The sequence below is a fragment of the Rosa chinensis genome, chromosome 4 (genome assembly GCF_002994745.2).
Source record: "Rosa chinensis cultivar Old Blush chromosome 4, RchiOBHm-V2, whole genome shotgun sequence".
NCBI lineage: Eukaryota > Viridiplantae > Streptophyta > Magnoliopsida > Rosales > Rosaceae > Rosa > Rosa chinensis.
Window position 1 is genome coordinate 23481671 of NC_037091.1, and position 19596 is coordinate 23501266.

General features: G+C 39.7%; 2 protein-coding genes and 1 long non-coding RNA gene across 7 annotated transcripts; all 3 read left to right on the plus strand.

Moving 5' to 3' along the window:
• Window positions 1-6: 6 nt before the first annotated feature.
• On the plus strand, window positions 7-1931 carry LOC112197567. The gene is made up of 4 exons (XR_002935698.2): window positions 7-72; window positions 236-299; window positions 1249-1365; window positions 1617-1931. It is a non-coding gene; the product is annotated as an uncharacterized LOC112197567 (long non-coding RNA).
• Window positions 1932-4299: 2368 nt separating this feature from the next.
• LOC112197566 (putative clathrin assembly protein At5g35200) lies at window positions 4300-6279 on the plus strand. The gene is made up of 6 exons (XM_024338301.2): window positions 4300-4733; window positions 4828-4902; window positions 5391-5537; window positions 5649-5724; window positions 5878-5981; window positions 6162-6279. Exons 2-6 carry the CDS (start codon window positions 4852-4854, stop codon window positions 6261-6263), a joined length of 480 nt encoding a protein of 159 aa, XP_024194069.1. The 5' UTR covers window positions 4300-4733; window positions 4828-4851; the 3' UTR covers window positions 6264-6279.
• An 11599-nt stretch (window positions 6280-17878) lies between these two features.
• Window positions 17879-19341, plus strand: LOC121052752 (glutamate receptor 2.9-like). 5 transcript variants are annotated; one of them, XM_040518578.1, is made up of 2 exons: window positions 17879-18972; window positions 19109-19341. In XM_040518578.1, exons 1-2 carry the CDS (start codon window positions 18664-18666, stop codon window positions 19220-19222), a joined length of 423 nt encoding a protein of 140 aa, XP_040374512.1. In that variant the 5' UTR covers window positions 17879-18663; the 3' UTR covers window positions 19223-19341. The 5 variants fall into 5 exon arrangements, with proteins under 5 accessions (XP_040374512.1, XP_040374511.1, XP_040374510.1 ...); XM_040518577.1 differs by lacking the exon at window positions 19109-19341 and having other exon boundaries at window positions 17880-18430; window positions 18543-18955; XM_040518576.1 differs by lacking the exon at window positions 19109-19341 and having other exon boundaries at window positions 17880-18430; window positions 18577-18955.
• The last annotated feature ends 255 nt before the right edge of the window (window positions 19342-19596 follow it).

Here is a 19596-nt window from a genome sequence, read left to right on the forward strand (position 1 = left end):
ATCACTAGGGGGGGGGGGGTTGCCATCGGAGGCTTGATCGTGGATACCAAGGTGTTCTACTGGCCTAGAAAGGTATTTTGATATGGATTTCTGTATTCTGTGTAGATTTGGATACTTCTCAGCTTTGTTGATTGAAATTTTTCAGTGTTGGAGTTTTGGTGAGTGGATAGTTGGTTCTTTGGCATTTTTCTTTCTCTATCTGATTTCCCTAAAAAAAATGTAGTGTTTTCTGCAGTGCACCTAGCTTTGCTGATTCAAGGACATGAGTAGGAAAAGGAGCTTTTCTTCAGCTTCAGAAGGTACTCTTTTAACTTGAAAGTTTGTTGCTTCTTTCTGTTTCAGGATTTTACTGATATCTTAGATTTTATTGGGTGTGGAACTGTTAATGCTTTAGTAATTGTATGGACGGTCTTCATTCTTATTGTCTTTCAACTTTGATTTTATGCTTGGTTTTAGTTTTAGTTTCTGCGTCAAATTTGTTGCTTTTCTTTATCCCTTTTTCTTTGATTTGCCAAATGCTGATCGATATTCACACTTTTTGTTACATTGTTCATGTCAAACCATAGCTTTGTCATATTTTTGTTTTCATGGTTTTTTTATTTTATTTTATTTTTTATTTTTTTATATTTTCTTTGGTATTTAAAATGAGTAAACTTTTGAGTTACATCTATGTTTTTGCGATTTGCAGGCCTTTGTTTGGATTTGGCGATACTTTAGTTTTAATTTTGTAAGTCTGTAGTTCCCAAACCCTATATAATTAGCCTCTCACTTCTGTTAAACTTCTGATTCTCAGCAACCATCTTAGGGTGCTCTTACAAATCAAAGCAAAGATGAAATACAAAGATAGATATATTGTTGGTCTGTTTGTTCCAAATTGAGTCAAATTATCTCTATCAGGCTAGGATTAGTAGAAGATTTGGTTTGTTAGATTTTCCGATTAAGAAAGCCTTGAAATTTTAATTTCCAGTAAATAAGCAAATAACTTTGTGGGATTCCATTGAAGAACATATTGAACTAGGTTGTTTGCATATTCCTAATATTTATTATTGCATGGTGTACCTTGAGTCTTGATTACAGCCATCCAAGATGTTTCTTTTGTGTGATTGTGTGTGGTGTCTAATGTTTCATTTACCAGCTTTAAAATATGCAAGAAAGTGGTCGTATTTGAATTATATATTGAAACCTCAGGCACCAGGTGATTGTGTTTGTTTTTAATAATGTTCTCATGATGAGCTATTTCGCTTATAGATATTGGATTGGGGTGAGAACAATATTGCCATTGCTGCTGAAACTACTGCTCCTGGGGCGTTGTTTCAGCAAGTTGTTGTTGTTTGGCATAAGCTTGACCATCCAGATATTTCGAAGGTAAAAGTTATATGATATTGAATTTTCATATCAGAATATATGATGCAATGTCATATAACAGCACACACCCTTTCAGTTTCTAAACATAAATGTGATGCATTTTTCATATGACTAAACTTGTTTCTGGCTGTTCTAATGTTGGCCTTTTAGAGTCGTTCCCAAAAGTTTTTCCAAGCTAAGATGAAATACTGTAGTTTCTCCATATATTAAAAAAATTTCAGTTCAAACTTTTAACTGTTTATATTTCACAGTTTGTTGGAGCTTCAATGGGAAGTTTGAATCTTAAAATCATTGCCAAAGGCACATCAAGTGATGGTCAGTCATAAGTCACCTCCCTGCAGTTCCAGAGATTAACTTCAATTTTGCAATTTGTAAATATACGTCTGGTTTAAACATCAACTTTTGTAATTTGTACGGTTATAACATTTTCAATTTACGTTTTTAGCTTATGATTGTGGCTGTTTTACATACGACATTTGAGAAAACAGAAAAAAGCAAACCTGCAGCGTTGATATCCTTTGTAAACTCGAAAACGTTTTTAGAGGCAAGAAACTCTTATTCTATCACTTTGATCAAGAATCAACTCATTTTCATTCATATTTGTTATTGTTATAAATTGTTAGCAACAACAAATCCCACGGCAAAGCGCGGGTGTCATTGCTAGTAATTTACGAAGATCAGTGTTCGGGCTTGTATTTTCCTTCAAGAATTGGAACTTGTATTCCAAGCTTCTAGCTGTCCGGGCATGGTTTTCTTTTCTTTCTTTGTTTGGGCCTTCGGTCCGCTCTCTAACAAAAAAATAAAAGAAGTTAGTAATAATAATAAAATAAAATAACTGCTACTATTAATATTTGCCAATTTTTTCTCGCACTGCCTCCTACCGGTAGCTTGGGTTAAAGTTCAAACCATGCAATCACTAGATCATACTAATTCCGACAATAATTTGACATTGTAAAAAATAACCTTATTGAGAAGAGATGAGAGTCAAGAGGGAGAGCGAGTTCACTCGGAACCCTAGCGTCGCTGCCTTCAATGGGCTGCTTCTATGGAGATCTCCGTCATCTCCGCATCTGTGTTCGCCTCGGCGAACGTGCTTCACCAATGACTGCCTTCATCCTTGGTGTGAGGGATGACGAGGCAGCCTTTGGAGGACAGTGTTGATGTGGCTGCTCTGGCGTCTGACCGGGCGGCGTAATTGGGTCTTCGATGGTGGAACTGGTGTATTAGTTGCTCTCTTGCAGAGCAGGTGTTGGTGTTTGCACTGGTGGATGGCATTGATGCAGGCAACACCGGAGTTGGGGTTGGGTTCGATCTGGTGGATTTTCATTGGGGTTGGATTTGCTCTGGTAATCTACGACGACGACTAGCTGCGAGTCTTGTGGTGGGCCGAAACGATACCGGAGATGCAGATGCGAATGAAGCTTGGTGTGCAACGTCGTGGCTGGGTGTATGATAGTTTGATATGTGTGATCTTCAACGGACGAATCGATCGCATGTTTTCTACCGGAAGACTTGGCCAGGGTGGTCAACGCTTGATGAATGGGTGGAATAGCCGGCTGCCGAATGGCCTGGCGGCGACAGAGGATGGCTGGAGGTAGAGGATCAGGTTCTCGTTCCCTCTGGATCAGGTTTGGGCTTGGGCCAGTGGGCCTGGGCTTAAACTTGGTCTGAGGGATGTTTGGGCCTTCAGGCCTAGTCTTGAGCTCAAGCTTGGGCTGGTTGAGTTTGCTACAATAGTGTTGGACAAGCAGAGCAAGACCAACCTGTTGCCGAGGTTGTTGGCTCTTAATGAGGCGAAGGAGAGCGCTGGCTCCAACCCTAAGGGGTGGAGCCAGTATTTTCTTAAGTCTCTACTATTAGACATCCGGTTTACAAACCTTCTAGAATTGGAGTAATCTCTATGAGTTGTTCTAAGATGTTGCTAGTTGTTATTTGTACTACAATGGCGTGCTGCAAAATTAGACTAGATGAATGATGTTTCCTTAGAATAGCGAGTTTGTTCTTGCTCGTCTTAGGCTTGCTGTCCGGCGAGTGTCCCTTAGACTTTAATGAGTTTAGTATTGGCTTAGATAGGTTTTATCCGATTTACCGGATTCTTATGTAAGTGCATGTTAGACTCTGGCCTGTTTTCATGGTTTTGATATCTAATAACATCAAATCCTATTAAAAAAAAATGGTAGCTTGGGTTTGCAGTAGGGCTGTCAATTCTAACCCCTTTGACTTTAACTTTTATGTTATGGACTTATAGCTATGTGACTTTTTTAGTTTCATATATATAGCTTGTAAACTCTTTATCGACCCCTTGACCTCTTTTAAATTCTATCACTTTTAATTATTTTTTTTTGTTTACTTTTTAGTAAATCATTCAAATTTCAATAGATTTAAGCCACAAACATATGAAAAAGCCGTAAAATTATTATTTATTATTTACTATGAAAATTTACTTCTTTTGTATATAAAGGCATTGAGTTATTTCGATCATATTTTTGACTTTCCTGTAGGATTTCTGCCTACGCCATTGCTCCTCATTCAAACAAGCCATCCCTCGCACCAATGGAGCCGAAAGCCCCCTTGATGGTGAGTTTTGCAGAGGCAAGGTCATCGTCCATCGGTCCATGGTAGCTGTTTTGGCCACCAACACCTCCATTTCAAGCTTTGTCACTACTAGAATAATGTCATTAGACATCGCCACTATTAAATCGGTCAGGATTGTACCCGATGTTAAAAAACATGTTAACATCAGTTTGTGAAAAAACTGATTTCTATTGTTATTATAGACATCAGTCACCAAATAAAACGATGAGAAAAGTTTCGTTCGAAAAATTTTCAAAAACGCGGAGGGACTAAGTTTGAAACTTTTGAGAAACGAGGGACCAATTATTTCATTCCCCCACTTAGTATTTTTTCCCTCTGTCTGAAACTATCAAACCCTAATAACTCTCACTTTTCTGAAAACTCTCGAACCTTGTCAACCTCGTTCTCTCTCCAACCTGACCTGCCCCGATTCCCTGACCTTGTTCTCCAACCTGGCCTGAGCTCGTTGTCCGATCCGAGATGCTCGAGCTCCTTCTCCGACCCTAGCCTCTCGAGCTCCTTCTCCGACTCGAGCCACCTCGAGCTTGTTCTCCGATCTGACCTCGAGCTCCTTCTCCAACCTTACCTCGAGCTCATTCTCCGACATGAGCTCGTCAATCTCCGACATGAACTCCCTACAAGATTTGGTTATGCAACTCTTAGGATACTTCTTGAAGGCTTACTTGAAGGCTTGAAGGCTGGGTTCAATCGATACTTCGATTTCAGTTTTTGATTTCAGATTCTTGAAGGCTTGAAGGCTGGGTTCGATTTCGGATTTCTGGGTAAGTTGCTTGGTTACTCACTTTACTTACAGACTTGAGGGTTCGATTTCGGATTTGGATTCCTTGCAACTATACATGTTGAAATAATAATTTGTTTATAATGTAGCCCCCTGCATCATTTTTACAAGCCATGGAAGAGTACGTCAGAGAAGCTCCCCGTGTCTCAATAGTTCGCAAGGAGGTATGAAAATACTCTTCCTGTAAGTTTGGTTATTTTGGGAGAAAACAAGCCAATGTCGTTCCCAATCAGAAAATAGTGGATCAATTCGAGTCAATCATAAATGAGATAAATCCGATCTTTGCTTTTTGACACTAGTGCAGCACTTGTAAAGATTATGCAATGCAATCACATGAATGAGCACACTTATGACAAATATAAACTTTAGTGAAGTATCTACCAGTTGATAACAAATCACAGTGTATTGGTTAATGGAGTTATGGATTTTGATTTTATGTTTAATACTGGATTATCTTGTACCTTTTATATTGGCCCTCAATGAATTTTAAGGTGGTATGTTATATGAAATGTTCTGGTATTATAGTCTTGATATTTGATTTTGTACATCTCGTTTTCATTGTCTTTGTATTCCATTTTGCTTTGTAGTTACTGTTTCTCTTTATCGATACAGTTTGTAATAGTTCCTTCGACTTCGATCTTTACTTTGACAGGTGATTGACAATAAAATTTCTGCCCCCAAGGAAATCTTGGCCATAGAGGACAAAAAGACCCAAGACGATGAGGCACGTCCACCTTCCCCACCTCCACCTAAACCAGTAAAAGTGGTAGCACCTGTAGTTGAACCACTTGATTTGCTAGTAGTTCTCAATATAATCCCCCTTTTTTTTTTTTTGCTATTGTTTCTTGAATTAGTCTTTAAAATTATAAGTTTTTGAAGTTTAAATTGGTTGGCTTTCTTTTGTTGCTAGGGTTTGAATGATCCTATTCCAGATACTGCAGCATTAGATGAGAAGAATGCCATGGCTTTAGCTATTGTTCTAGTTTGTAAGTGTTCCATCTCTATCTGCGTGATATAATAATAAATAATTTCTTGTAAATCATTAAAGAAATATGCTTGAAGCTTCTTGCCTTTGTGTTTGATGAAAGACCTCTGTATGTCTCTAAAAGTAACTAAATTTGCTTTTGTGGTTCTTGCAGCTGATCAACCTGCGGCTCAACCTCAAGCAAATGGAACAGGTTGGGAATTGGCACTTGTTACAGCCCCAAGCTCAAATGAGAGTGCTACAGCTGCTAGCAAACTGGTATACTTCCCTTACTAAGTTCCCCTGTATCCTAATGTTTACTTTTTATTGCAATTAATAGTCGGTTTCCTTTATATTTCACATGATTCTGCTTCTGTTTTTTTTTTTCCCTTTCTTTGTTTCTTTTTATCTCTCTGTCGACCAAGAACACTATTAACATCTTTTATCTATTGAGTGAAGGCGGGAGGGTTGGACTTGCTTACACTAGACAGCCTATATGATGATGCAATTAGAAGAAACAATCAAAATGTAAGCTACAACCCATGGGAGCAGGCCCCATGAATGGTGGCATGATGCAACAAATAATTCATGATCCCTTTTATGCATCCAACACAGTGGCCGCACCACCCTCTGTACAGATGGCCGCAATGGCCAACCAACAGCAACAGGCCTTCATGTATCAACAACAGCAGATGATGATGATGGGCCAACAATAACCGCAATCTTTGAATTCTTTTAGGAATCCTCATGGAGCACCTGCGCACCCCAATGGAGCAGGTATGCCTGTCCAAGCATACAATCCATACACAGGCCTTTTGTAGATGGGTATGTCCAAGGAAACACACACTTATCCATATACGGGAAAGAAAGGAACATGAGAAAAGTCGGTTTTAGAGGTTAAAGCATTACAAACTCGGAGGGGCAGGGATACAATGACTTCATTCGATTTTTGGTTTAGTGACTTCATTCGATACGTCCAGTCTTCCATTTCTGGGTTTTTGGTTTTTTGTTTGAAACTTCACTTCATTCGATTCAGTTTGTAGTTGGTTTTGAGTTTGGGTTTGTATGCTACATATTCACAATTCAAACAAACAGATTTGAAATTTTCATGCTTGCAACTAAGATGACCTATGTTTATGTAGGCACAAGTGGGAGGTGAGTGCACACATACATCAATAGTTTCCTCTTTGCAGATATGCTGTTGTGGTGATCAAGCAATAAAAAAGGTTTCTTTAACAAGGCCATGTACCAAAGCAAGGTTAGCTAACATTGATGGCGTCGACAACCAGGTATGTCTACTGTGGGGTTCATAATCATGCTTTTGTCTTCTTTTCTATATAGTATTGCAGTTTGTTCAAATATTCATGTGGTGGATATGAGCTTAATTCATTTAATTTGTTTCATGGAACAGGAAGTATCCTTGGAGAGAATGTTTGCAAACCAGCTACTCGAATGTGCAAAAGATCAATTATCATTTAGGGCCGTGGTTAGGGACCTGAAACTCAGATCTCCAATGCTGCAAATTGTTCTCATGTCATAAATACAAATTCTTGGTTTGGCAGTGGTCATGTTTGGCCACACAGGGTGTTTATACCTACACTAGCAAGCTAGTTCTCTACATCACCAAGCATAAGTAACACCCACTTTGGGACATCCACGAGACATGGCAAGGCCCAACCGCGACATCCATCGTGTAGCCCTATGTTCAAGCTACGCCACGGTATCCGAAAGAGGCAAATCCGTCGCCGGGAAGCCACGTTCCCGCCCTTGCCAAGATGCCTCCACAACATGGCTTTCTACATGCTTCTTGGACTAGCTAGAATTGTGTGGTTGCTTGTCCCACATCGAAAACCATGTAAAGGAAGAGCATTCCTTCACCTATAAAAGGAACTCTCCTCCCACTTAAACACCATTCATTCATTCCATCTCAATCCCATTACATCTCTTGTAATCTTGTTAGGCCGCAAGGCTCGACACACTAGTACACATTCAAGTGGACGTAGTTTCCCGCTAAGGCGGGAGACGAACCACTATACATCTCGTGTCACTCTCTCTCTCTCTCTTTACTTATCGTTAATTAGATCCCAACGGATCCAAGCATTAACATTGGCGCAGTCTGTGGGAAGCGAACACACAAAGGCTTCGTCACTTACCATTGAGTTAAGTCATCTTAACGAAGCTCAAAAGAGTTCTTTCTTCTCTTCTTTGAGTTATCAAAATTGCTCACTGCCATTTTCTTGTTTCCTTCGAATTATTATATAAACCGCTAAGCAAGCATTGCACCCAGCCCCATCCTTGGCGGTAGCAAAATTTTTCAACATAAATTTGTCTCCAGTGCTGGCTAAGTTACAAGGTTTCAAGGTAAAGAAAAGTCAACACTGCACTTGAACCAGTCAACACCCCTCAGAGCTGATCAAGTTCGGTCAACGCCGACCAACTTTAGCATGTTCATCAGTCAACGTTGATGAAAGCAGTCACCGCTGAACTACCAAAAAAAAAAAAAAACAAACTGGGTGCCAATTTACTCTGGACACCCAGAAATATGCACTGGGCACCCAGCCTTGTCCTTGACTCATTGCTCCGCTAGGCAGAGCACTGCCAAAAGGTTAGTCTCCGGAACGCGGGCCTCCGCCAATCTCCGTCAGTGGTAGAACAGGTTTTTGGGCCTCTGTCAGCGACACCTAAGCTCAACCCAGCGCGCACCAGCACCAGCAAGCCTCAGCTGACCAACAAAACCTCCGCTGAGCTCAAGCACAGCCGAACCCGAACTCCGCCGAGCTCCAGGCCTGCTGCGAAGCTCCGCCGAACTTCATCCCGCTGAACTGTACACCGCCGACAAGCTACCGCTGGCACCAGCTCCTCCGCTGACCAAGCTTCACACTACACCACCGCTGACGAAACCCGCTACCATTCGGAGGCCAAGCCAGCGGCTCCGCTCCGCCCAGCTCTGTTGAGTGCTCCGCTGGCACCATCTTCGCTGGACACCAACACCAGCGGCGCTCCCCAACACCAGCGGCTAGCCAGCCCACCCGCAGCGCCGGCCAACCTGCCAGCACCGAGCATCAACGCCGCCATCTTCCGCCTAACACTATCAATGGCAAAACCTCCGCCGAGCTTCTACGTTGAGCAATGCCTCCGACGAACAACTCCTCCTACGGCAAAACTTCCGCTGAGCGAGTCTCCGCCGAGCACCGTGTTTCCACTGAAAGCTGAGTACCGCTGAACACACACCGCCACAGCCCACCGCCGGCCATGTTCCGCTGGTCCCCTCCGTTGGACTTCACCGCTCAGGCTCTCCGCTGAGCTTCTCCGTTGAGGCACCACCGCTGGCCATACTCGTCAATATTCCGAGCAAAAGGTTCAATCTTCTGGGCGGAGGCTTAATCTCCCTCTCACCTACATCTAACGGTCTTGTCAAAACATTCATCTGCAATCTCTTTAAGCATCCGGCTAACTTTCAGCGGCCAGCCCAGCATCCTCCGCCAGCAAGGCTCTGCCGCCAGCGAGCCTTTCCGCCGACTTCTCCTCTGCTGAACAGTTCCCCCATGCTCCAAGAACCATCTCTGCCAAAGCTCCGCTGACCACAGCCAGCGGCTAATCCTCCGCAGGCCAAAAGCTCCTCTGGCCAGGGATCAGTTGCCCAGGCTCCGCCGCCCAACCTTCGCTCCCGCTGGACTGGTCACCGCCGAACTTCACCACTAGCCACCACCGCTGGCCATCTCTGCTAGCCGGCCTCCGCTCTGCTAGCCAAAATTCCTCCGCTGAGCAAAGCCCAGCCAACCGCTAAGCACCCCTCCGCCAGCCAAGCACTCACCGCCAAAATCTAGACACCCAGCCTCCTATTCTTTGGGAGTTCTTCGATCATCATCAGCGCTTGGCACTCTGAGGGAAGTCAGTGCTCAGCCCCTGCAATTCGCCCAAGAACTAGAATCCTCAACTCAGGGCGAGAACACTACTCAACGCAGCTAACCAACGAGATAAGTTTTTAAAAACCAAATAGTTAATTACTTGCTCGTTGTTCCCCTATATTGACTTATAGAATAATCATATTAAGAGTCAGTCAAGCAATATGTGCCTACGTGTGCGGACCATATGACACCACGCCCATTATACTTGCTTCTATACACGTGATGTGCTATCAAGTCAGGGTACAACACACTTATTGCTTATTTATATGTTCCATGTGCATGACCTGCAGCCACCTGCAGCACACACTCTTAATTGATAAGTTGGCTGATAGTACAAGCAAGTTTTTAACTTATTTGTTTGTTTCCAAATATTCAATTATGACTGCACATGCATATGTGCTACGTATCCAGGCCTTTAATTATAAATTACAAGGGACTCTAAACATATCTTACTCTTCCAGCAAGAATAAGTCGAAATTTTAAATTACTTTAAATTATCTACGACCTCATGCTCGAGTAACTATGTCACGTTCATCTATTACATTCCATAATGGATACATGTAATTAAATATGTCATTTGATGTCAACTACAATATTGCTTATACATTTTGCTTAAAATTTTATCAAAGTACATATGCAAATTATTTATGTTGATTTTACAAATCTACATATTAATCATCTATTTTGTTTCAAGGAAATTCAACTATTTCTATTGAGCATTCAACCGCAACTACAAGTTGACGTACATTATCGGAGTACTTTATCCGCCACAAGCAAATGAACCTCCAAACCGGCCCAAGATAAGTGCCTTCCTCTTATCTTTACGCTCTGGCAATTTAAGCTACCGCCGATGCCATGACTATACATGTCTCTATAACCCTTAAGCATGCCTACAACATGTTATTAGCAACTTTCCTACAAGTACACGCTACACACATACATGCTTAAATTCACTTTCATGTGACATTCATCTAGAACCTTGTGACACTTATAGCTCAATTAAACATGCTCGGATAAACGCTTGCGAAACAGTTACGACTCGCTTGGGTATCAAAGCATGGCCACGACTCGCTTGGGCTACGCCCCGCACGCTCATACAGCGCCTACACCCAACTTGCTCGAACACCTAACTCGCTCCACTTATCCAACATGCTTTAGTTACGCTCTCGGTTCACAATGCTTCATACATATGGTCTAGCCTCCGGGCTCCACGAGTCTATGGTCTACAACCTACCGCCATGCGGCAGGGCGACACCCCATTATCTCATGCACTTCATACATTAGTGCACCTTCGATGTAACTACATATACGAATTTTTGTCTTTTGTGATACAGGATAGCGAGTCCCTTCTTGCTTGCCGAGCTCGGGGACTTGTAGGGGCCGTGCGCCTCTCGGATATTACTTATGCTTGATGACTTCATGATTTGAACTCCCCAACCAAGAAGCTACTCTTACTCGGGGACTTCGGGGACTTGTTTATACCTACACTAGCAAGCTAGTTCTCTACATCACCAAGCATAAGTAACACCCACTTTGGGACATCCACGAGACATGGCAAGGCCCAACCGCGACATCCATCGTGTAGCCCTATGTTCAAGCTACGCCACGGTATCCGGAAGAGGCAAATCCGTCGCCGGGAAGCCATGTTCCCGCCCTTGCCAAGATGCCTCCACAACATGGCTTTCTACATGCTTCTTGGACTAGCTAGAATTGTGTGGTTGCTTGTCCCACATCGAAAACCATGTAAAGGAAGAGCATTCCTTCACCTATAAAAGGAACTCTCCTCCCACTTAAACACCATTCATTCATTCCATCTCAATCCCATTACATCTCTTGTAATCTTGTTAGGCCGCAAGGCTCGACACACTAGTACACATTCAAGTGGACGTAGTTTCCCGCTAAGGCGGGAGACGAACCACTATACATCTCGTGTCACTCTCTCTCTCTCTCTCTTTACTTATCGTTAATTAGATCCCAACGGATCCAAGCATTAACACAGGGCAATACCAAAAGTACTAATTTTTGCATCCTGTCATCAAGTGCTATTTTCCGAGTGCAGCAGCAGCACTGTGTCTCAACGAAGGTTGGTTTAATATTTCAGCTCTTTATATGTTTTAATGAGTAGAATGAAATATGCAATACACATCCTGAGAAGTGAACAAGTGTTCCTAGGGTAGCCTTAGTACATACAGGATTATAATTTTCTCAGTTATTTTTTTCTTTTCATTGCCTATTGAGGGTTTTGTTCATTGCTTGCCCTCCCAATGTTTGTTGTCTTCTTAATCATCTACAGTTAAGTATATATTGCTTGAATTGGTTATAGGTGTATTCATTTGAGAGGTAACTTCTATCCTTGAAGAACAAGTGAACAACCAAGTGGTAAGCCACGAAGCTGCTTGAGTAGGTCTTACACTTTTGTTTTCTTTTGTTGTCCATTTTCAGGTTTGTGGTCAAATGGTTTGGAGGGTGATCAAGTATTTTCTGAGTTTATGGTTGGTTTTCGTTCTTTTTGTTAGATTAGAATTAGCCTACAAACTTTAGAGTAAATTGGAGGACTATGCAATTAGTAATTAGCTTTGTAAATCAGGTGTTTGCTTCATAAATTGGAGGTGTTTTTGGAAATTTATTAGTGGTCATTTAGTTCAGAAATTGGACGTGTTTTTGTAATTGGAATATTGTATTTTTAGTGATATACAGTGATTGATTTTTGTTGTGTTTGTATACAGTGATTGATTTTTGTTATGTTTGTTTTGTCATGAATTGATCATTGATCATTGATTTTTGAATTTTGCAGTTGTGTAGGTTGGTCATGCTGGAATTTTCAGCCACACAGAAGTATTCTCTTGCATCTAATTCAACTTACAATGTGGAAGAGGCTGGTGATCTATAAGGCAGAAATGGAGGAATGTATAGATTTGATAATGGAAGAATTAGAGAGAGTTTGTAAGAGTTAGTGAAAAAGTTTGTGAACCAGCTTTTATGATATGTAAAACGATAGCATATTCGGCAAACATTATAAGATTGTGACTACTACTCTTATCGCCTAAACCCACAGCATCGCGCGGACGTACTTTCTAGTATGATGTCTAGATATAAAGTTGAAATCAGTTTTAACCATAAAAACTGATGTCTAGTAATACAGATACATCAGTTCCAAAATGAAAATCGATGTTACTGAAATATACAGACATCGATTTTTTGTCGAAAACGATATGTTACTGAGTACCAGATATCAGTTCCAAAATGGAAATCGATGTTACTGAAATATACAGACATCGATTTTTTGTCAAAAATGATATGTTACTGAGTACCAGACATCAGTTCCAAAATGGAAATCGATGTTACTAAAATATACAGATATCGATTTTTTATCGAAACCGATATGTTACTGAGTACCAGACATCAGTTCCAAAATGGGAACCGATGTCTCTAACAGTATCAGTCATCGGTTCTTAAATCAATAACGATGTTAAAACGCAAACTTGTGTTGTGTAATCTATATTTCTTCAAGCATTAAATACAATAAAATGTGGGTTTAACAATAGTAAAACATGTAAGTTTGTTATCATTTAAACCTATTTACATCGATTTATAATTAGGAACCGATGTCTACACGAATACTAGACATCGGCTAAAAACCGATGTCTGCATTTTCCGGATCTTTCTCATCACCCACAAAGACATCGGTCGGGTTTTTGTTTCTCATCGGTTTTTTTGGCCGATGTCTGGGGCCATAATTGTAGTAGTGTGTCTAGTATGTACATTACAAAGATATTTTTGTTTGTCTCATATATATAGTTAATTGCATGTTCTCATTTCTCTCTCAATTTTTGTTTTTCCCTCTCATATGGTATTGATAACTGTCTTAAATCTAGCTAGTACGGTTCGTAGGTTGAACAAATTCAGTTCGTCCATTGGTTTAAGCGAGTTAGATACCTTAAAAATAATTAATTTAGCTGAAAATTTACATACATGATCTATACATTAGTACCTAAAAATTGAATGGTTGAGATATGGATATGCGATCGAAAAGTGACCCTAAACTCTAAATCCGCACTTTAATTTTAAAGCGGAGCTCCGCTCTATATATATATATATATATATATCCTATCCATAAGAGTGTGTGACATAGTGTTGATACATATGTGACGTGGCAGGTGGGAAATACCAGTTTAGTTGAGACAAAATATAGTGAAAATGTGTTTCGGTGATATATTTTGATATAATTTATTGACAAAAAAAAATTACAAACAATACCCGAAGTAAGACGCATTCTAAGCATTCTTGACCGAATTTTTGAAACTATCACATTAGTACCTAGAGTTTCCAACCCGACCTAACTTTCATATATGCATCCATAACAGCGTCAACTAGGTAGCCACATGGCATACTTTAAGGGGTAATTCCATCCCCTTGTTCTTTGTTGTCAATGTTAACTAGCAGCTCTTCAGGTGAGCCATTTCCCGCCAAAAACTAATTCCCTCCCAAAGTAGTTACACAACAATAATAATAAAATATGATAAATTACCACAACTGATTCCATCCAAAATAATTGCACATCCTAAATTACCACAACAGGGAAAAATACAATAGATTGCTAACAAAATAAACCTGCTTATTGCATCCTAAACATGCTCAAAATCCAACAACCATTTGTTACAACAAAATGCTTACAATAAGTCAATAAGAAGCAACATGTATGACTTTTTTCAATATTTCAAAAGCAAAAGTAAACGCCAAGCAAACAATTAGTTATACATATGTTTGAACTCAGTTTTTTATTTTTTTGTTTTTCAGCAATAACACATTCTAAGCAAGGTATAAATTAAAGGGCTTCACTTAGTACTTCCTTGTGGGGTTTTCAACTGCAGTCCCAGAGCTTGTGCCAGAAGTAGAACCATGTGCAAGCTTCTTTGGTGGTTTGATTCTTCTTACTGACGATTTGTACCTCTTTTATGAGAACAAAGGCTTGGAAGAGGCCTATGGCTGTGGATTACAATGAAAACAACATTTCTAAAACATTTAGAGCTATTCATTATGTTTGTTGAAACTGATGCTTGACATAAAGTAAAAATCTCACAAAATGTTACCTCTAGTTGCTGAATAGTGTTGGTGGAAGTTTGTGATTACATTGCATTAAACTGCTCAGCTTCAACAATCTCATTTTCACTAACATTTTGAGAAATTACAAGTACAAGTAGGAGTTGTTCAGGCACTTCAACGACAAAAGAGGTGATACGAGTACCAGTAGGAGTTGTTCTTAACTTAAATTCCTCAATTGGAGCTATGGACGAGAACTGCATGACACTTGATGATTTTTATGCTAAGCATGCTCATTATCAAACAAGGCTTTTCTTTCTCACCAGGGATTCAAAGAATGATGTTGTTTCAGCAACATTTGAAGGTAACACACAAACCCTCTGTTCTCTGTAGCTATATATTTTGGGTCACACACACGTCTTTTATTTTTATCTATGAGGTAATATATTTCTCTCATTAATCTATTGAAACAACACAACACTTGATAAACATCGAAAGAGTGAGTGCCATTATCAGACCTCAAAGTTCAGCAGAAGCAAAGTTTGTGATAGAGCTGGGAAGAAGGAATCATGTTCCGATTATTTCATTTTCTGCCACTAGTCCATATTTTTCTCCATCTAATAGCTCATATTTCATTGAGACAGCTTTTTGATGCGGGAAGCGTGAACACGATGGTAAGAGGTTCTGTCAAGCATCAAAAACCATATGAGATGAGCTAGAGTCCACTTGCAATTACGAGCACAGCCGTAAGAAACATAGAGAAACTTCTCTAATATTTTTTTTTTATTGATAACTTGAATGAAAATTACAATCTAAGAGGTGCCTTTTATAGGATACATAGCATAAACCTAATGCAACTAGAAAACAAAAAGAACAATTTATTATAGACTAAAACTAGGAAACCTAATTACACCTCATTAAATTAAAATCAAAAATAGAATCCTAGATACTAAAGAATATTACGCAAATAAGTATTTGGAATCCCAACCAAAATTTTGCTCGAAAATCCCGATATATCCAAAAGGAAAAATGCTAGAGATCCCAAATTTTTCTACCAAACTCACATACCAAATGACATGGCAACTGCCATATCATCACTTTGTAATTTCCACTTGTCTCCAATAATTACTTTTAGTTTGTATTATTATTTTTTTCTTAACAAATAAAAAAACATTGTTTTGAAACCCTAAGCCATCATTACCGGTACATTCCCAGGTAATTAATCCACTTGATTTTGGAAGGAGACTAAAATTTCCTTGAAGTGAGTGAAAACCATCAAAGAAATCTAATAAAGGAAAATCTCTCACCCAATCTCTCTTTCCAAAGAATTCATAGACCTAGGTCTCACCATTGGAATACCCAGTGAGATCAGTCTCCTTTTAGATCTAATTATCCCAAATGTGGTTTTCACGTTATCTCTTCCTATTGGAGGCAATCCAAATTGAAGAGTACGTTGTATCAAAGACGGATGATGATGGCTTGTGATTCTAGGGTTGAGTATTGGGATTGTGGGGAATTTGATTACTTGATAGCAGGGCATATTTAGTTCTTCATCTTCTTCGTTTGGCCAATTAGAGATTTAATTCACAATACTATTTCTAATAATTTTTTCCTTGAAGACTTAATTTTCATAAATACACATAGAAAATTATCTAGTCAAAAGTAATTACATGGCAGTTGACATGTCATTTGGGATACAATTTTGGTATAATAATTTGGGATCCATAGCAATGTTCATCTAAAAGAGTAATTTATGAATACCAATTTCCAATATTCAAATCATTCTTCTTAATGTAGAGACGCTTATTTCTTTTCGAGGTTCTTTGTTGAAATTGGCTGAAATCTCGTCCTACATCAGTCTCCTCCACTTGACAAGAACTCGACCTCGAATTCCTCTTGAATACAGCTCGATCATTAGTAGGAATAAAAAATGATAAGTGGGAGCTCGAGTACCTCATAGAAGTGTCATTCCTCCTCATTATAATGATAGAGAAATTTTAAAGGAGCTTAACCACTTGAAATCAACTCGAGCAAGAATATTTTTGGTCCATATGACTGCTTTCCTCGGGTCTAAATTGTTTTTATTAGCAAATAAGCCAGGGATGATGACCGAAGGGTAAGGATGGATTGTTACAGAAGGGTTATCGACTTTATTAGATCCTGTGGGTTCAAGAACCATGGACTCAATGGTAAGGCCATATATACCAATGTCAAAAGAACTTGAAGACTTGGTGTTGCGAATGAAAAGATTCAGGTTCAGAAAATCAAGCAAGATTTCTGGTGTAAACCTCTTTGGGTTGTGGGCATATGATACAGTTTGGGCATTAGCAATGGCAGTGGAGAAGGTTGGAATAGCAAGCAGCGTTGATCCTGCAAGTTTGGGAACTGGTCAGAATCTTCTTGAAGCTATCCTAGATTTAAAATTTGAAAACCTCAGTGGGAATTTCCGGTTGGTTAAGGGACAGTAGGAAGCTTCAACCTTTGAGGTATTTAATGTGATTGGCGGAAAAGAAAGAATAATTGGATATTGGAACCAAAAGAAAGGACTTTCGCGAAAGCTGAATGGAGCAACAGACTTGGATAAAAGGAAGACACTTGAGAAACCAATCTGGCCAGGGTACACTACAGACATCCCTCCAACAAAGAAATTGAAGATTGGAGTTCCCTTGAAACAGGGTTTTAATGAATTCCTAAAATTCGAAAACAACCACCATATATCAGGATTCTCTGCTGATATATTCTTTGCTGCAGTAAAGCAACTGCCATTTTCCCTTTCATATGAGTTTTCTAACTTTTCGGGGACTTATGATGAACTTCTTTATCAAATTTATCTTCAGGCAAGTTTTAATTACAAACTACTGAGTTAATTAACGATATTAATCATGTCTGTCTAACACTCATACTCCTTTATTTTTTTGGTTAATGTCTCTTATTATTATTATTTTTTCATGAGTTGATGTTGAAAGTTAATGCACATTGATCATCTAAAATAATCTACATCAATCTAGAGAAGTCTAGAGCAACTAATAGAAGTTCAAGAGTTGCTAGATTGATCTAGAATTATCAAGTTATTACAGCAAGTATCTAGAAGAATCATGCAAGTTGGAATATAATCAAGCTGTAGAAAAGTCTAGAATGTAATTGATAATTGTAAGTTGAGTCGGTGGAAGTAAAGAAAGTCGGTGGGCTAGTAATGAAGTCGGCTGACCATCTCTATAAATATGTATCTGCATGTACTCTTCTAATTAAGCAATAAACTAAGCAGCCAATCAATTAACCAATCAATCAATAGTTGACAAGCCTCCTCTGTTTTAATTGAACAACCTCCTCTGTTTTTAACTCCTCCCAAATTCTTGCTCCCAAAATTAAAGTCCTAAACACATTGCCCTAACTCACTAATACTAAAGCTTCCGCACCAAATTCCAACAGTGGTATCAAAGCCACAAATTCTAACAGTTGAAATGCAGAAATATGACGCTGTGGTGGGAGACACAACAATTATAGCTGATTGCTCATTATATGTAGATTTTACGTTGCCTTATTCTGAATCAGGAGTTTCCATGATAGTTTTGACAGAGGACAGTGAGAGGAATAGTCTTTGGATTTTCTTGAAGCCACTAAGCTTGGATCTTTGGTTGACAACCGGCGTAGCCTTCATATTTACAGGTTTTGTAATATGGCTTCTTGAGCACCGGGAAAACACCGAGTTCAGAAGTCCTGCACAGCAACAACTTGGCATGATATTCTGGTTCTCGTTTTCAACCCTCGTCTTTGCACACAGTAAGTTCTCTTGTCCTTGGCAAGCATTTCTGTGAGTTTTTCTTAACAACAGCAAATCAGAATATGTGATTGAACATGATTATTTAACAATGTATTATGTATACTAATTAAGATCGATGCTATTTCCAATGTCATACGAGTGAAAGTGGTGAACAATTGGTCAAGGTTTGTGCTGATTATATGGGTTTTTGTGGTACTGATCCCAACAGAGTTACACTGCAAGATTAGCCTCAATGTTAACAGTACAGAAGTTGCAGCCTGCATTCACTGATAGAAAAGAGATACAAAGAAATGGTTACAAAGTAGGATATCAAAATAGTTCCTTTATTAAAGGGTTTCTCGTGGAACATTTGCATTTTGCTGAGGCCAATTTGGTGCCATTGGTAACCATTCCGGATTATCATGAGGCACTATCTAGAGGAAACAAGAATAGAGTTGCTGCCATTTTAGATGAAGTCCCTTGCCTCAAGTTGTTCCTTAAAAAGAACTGTTCCAAGTACACCATGGTTGGACCAACCTACAAAACTGATGGATTTGGCTTTGTGAGTTCTATCTTAATTTGCTTGGATTTTCATTTTCCTGTTAGATAATTTTTATAATAAACTAAACATGATATGTGCAGTAATGTTTAATGTTTTCTTTTTCTTTAGTTTATTAACATGTCTTCTTGCATAACAGGCTTTCCCATCAAGGTCCTCGCTGGTATCCTACATGTCAAGGGCAATCTTCAACGTGACTCAAGATAAAAATGAGATGGATAAAATTCAGTCGACTTACTTTGATTACTGTTAATGCTCAAAAGTCTGGCGGTAACCAAACCTTGGTCTAACGCTGGTCCGGCAGGCGGACCGCTACTCTGCCGCTCTGAGGATTACTGCTAGCCGCCAAACACAAGACAGGGCGTTAGAGGGAGACCGCGCTGGGCGGTCTTCAACTCTCCGATGCCTAAGTCAGTCAATGCATATAGGCAGCATAACAATAATGAGTAGTAAAATACGTAATTAATGAGGAGAGAGGAGAGGACCTTTTATAGGTGAGGAAGAGGATGATCTTCTCCTTGTTTTCGATGTGGGACTGATGTGCTTCAGTTCCCAGTTTCAGTAGCTTCTGATGCTAACTTGACACGGCACGTGGTGGCGCGTCGGCGGTGCTTTGGGGTTGATCCG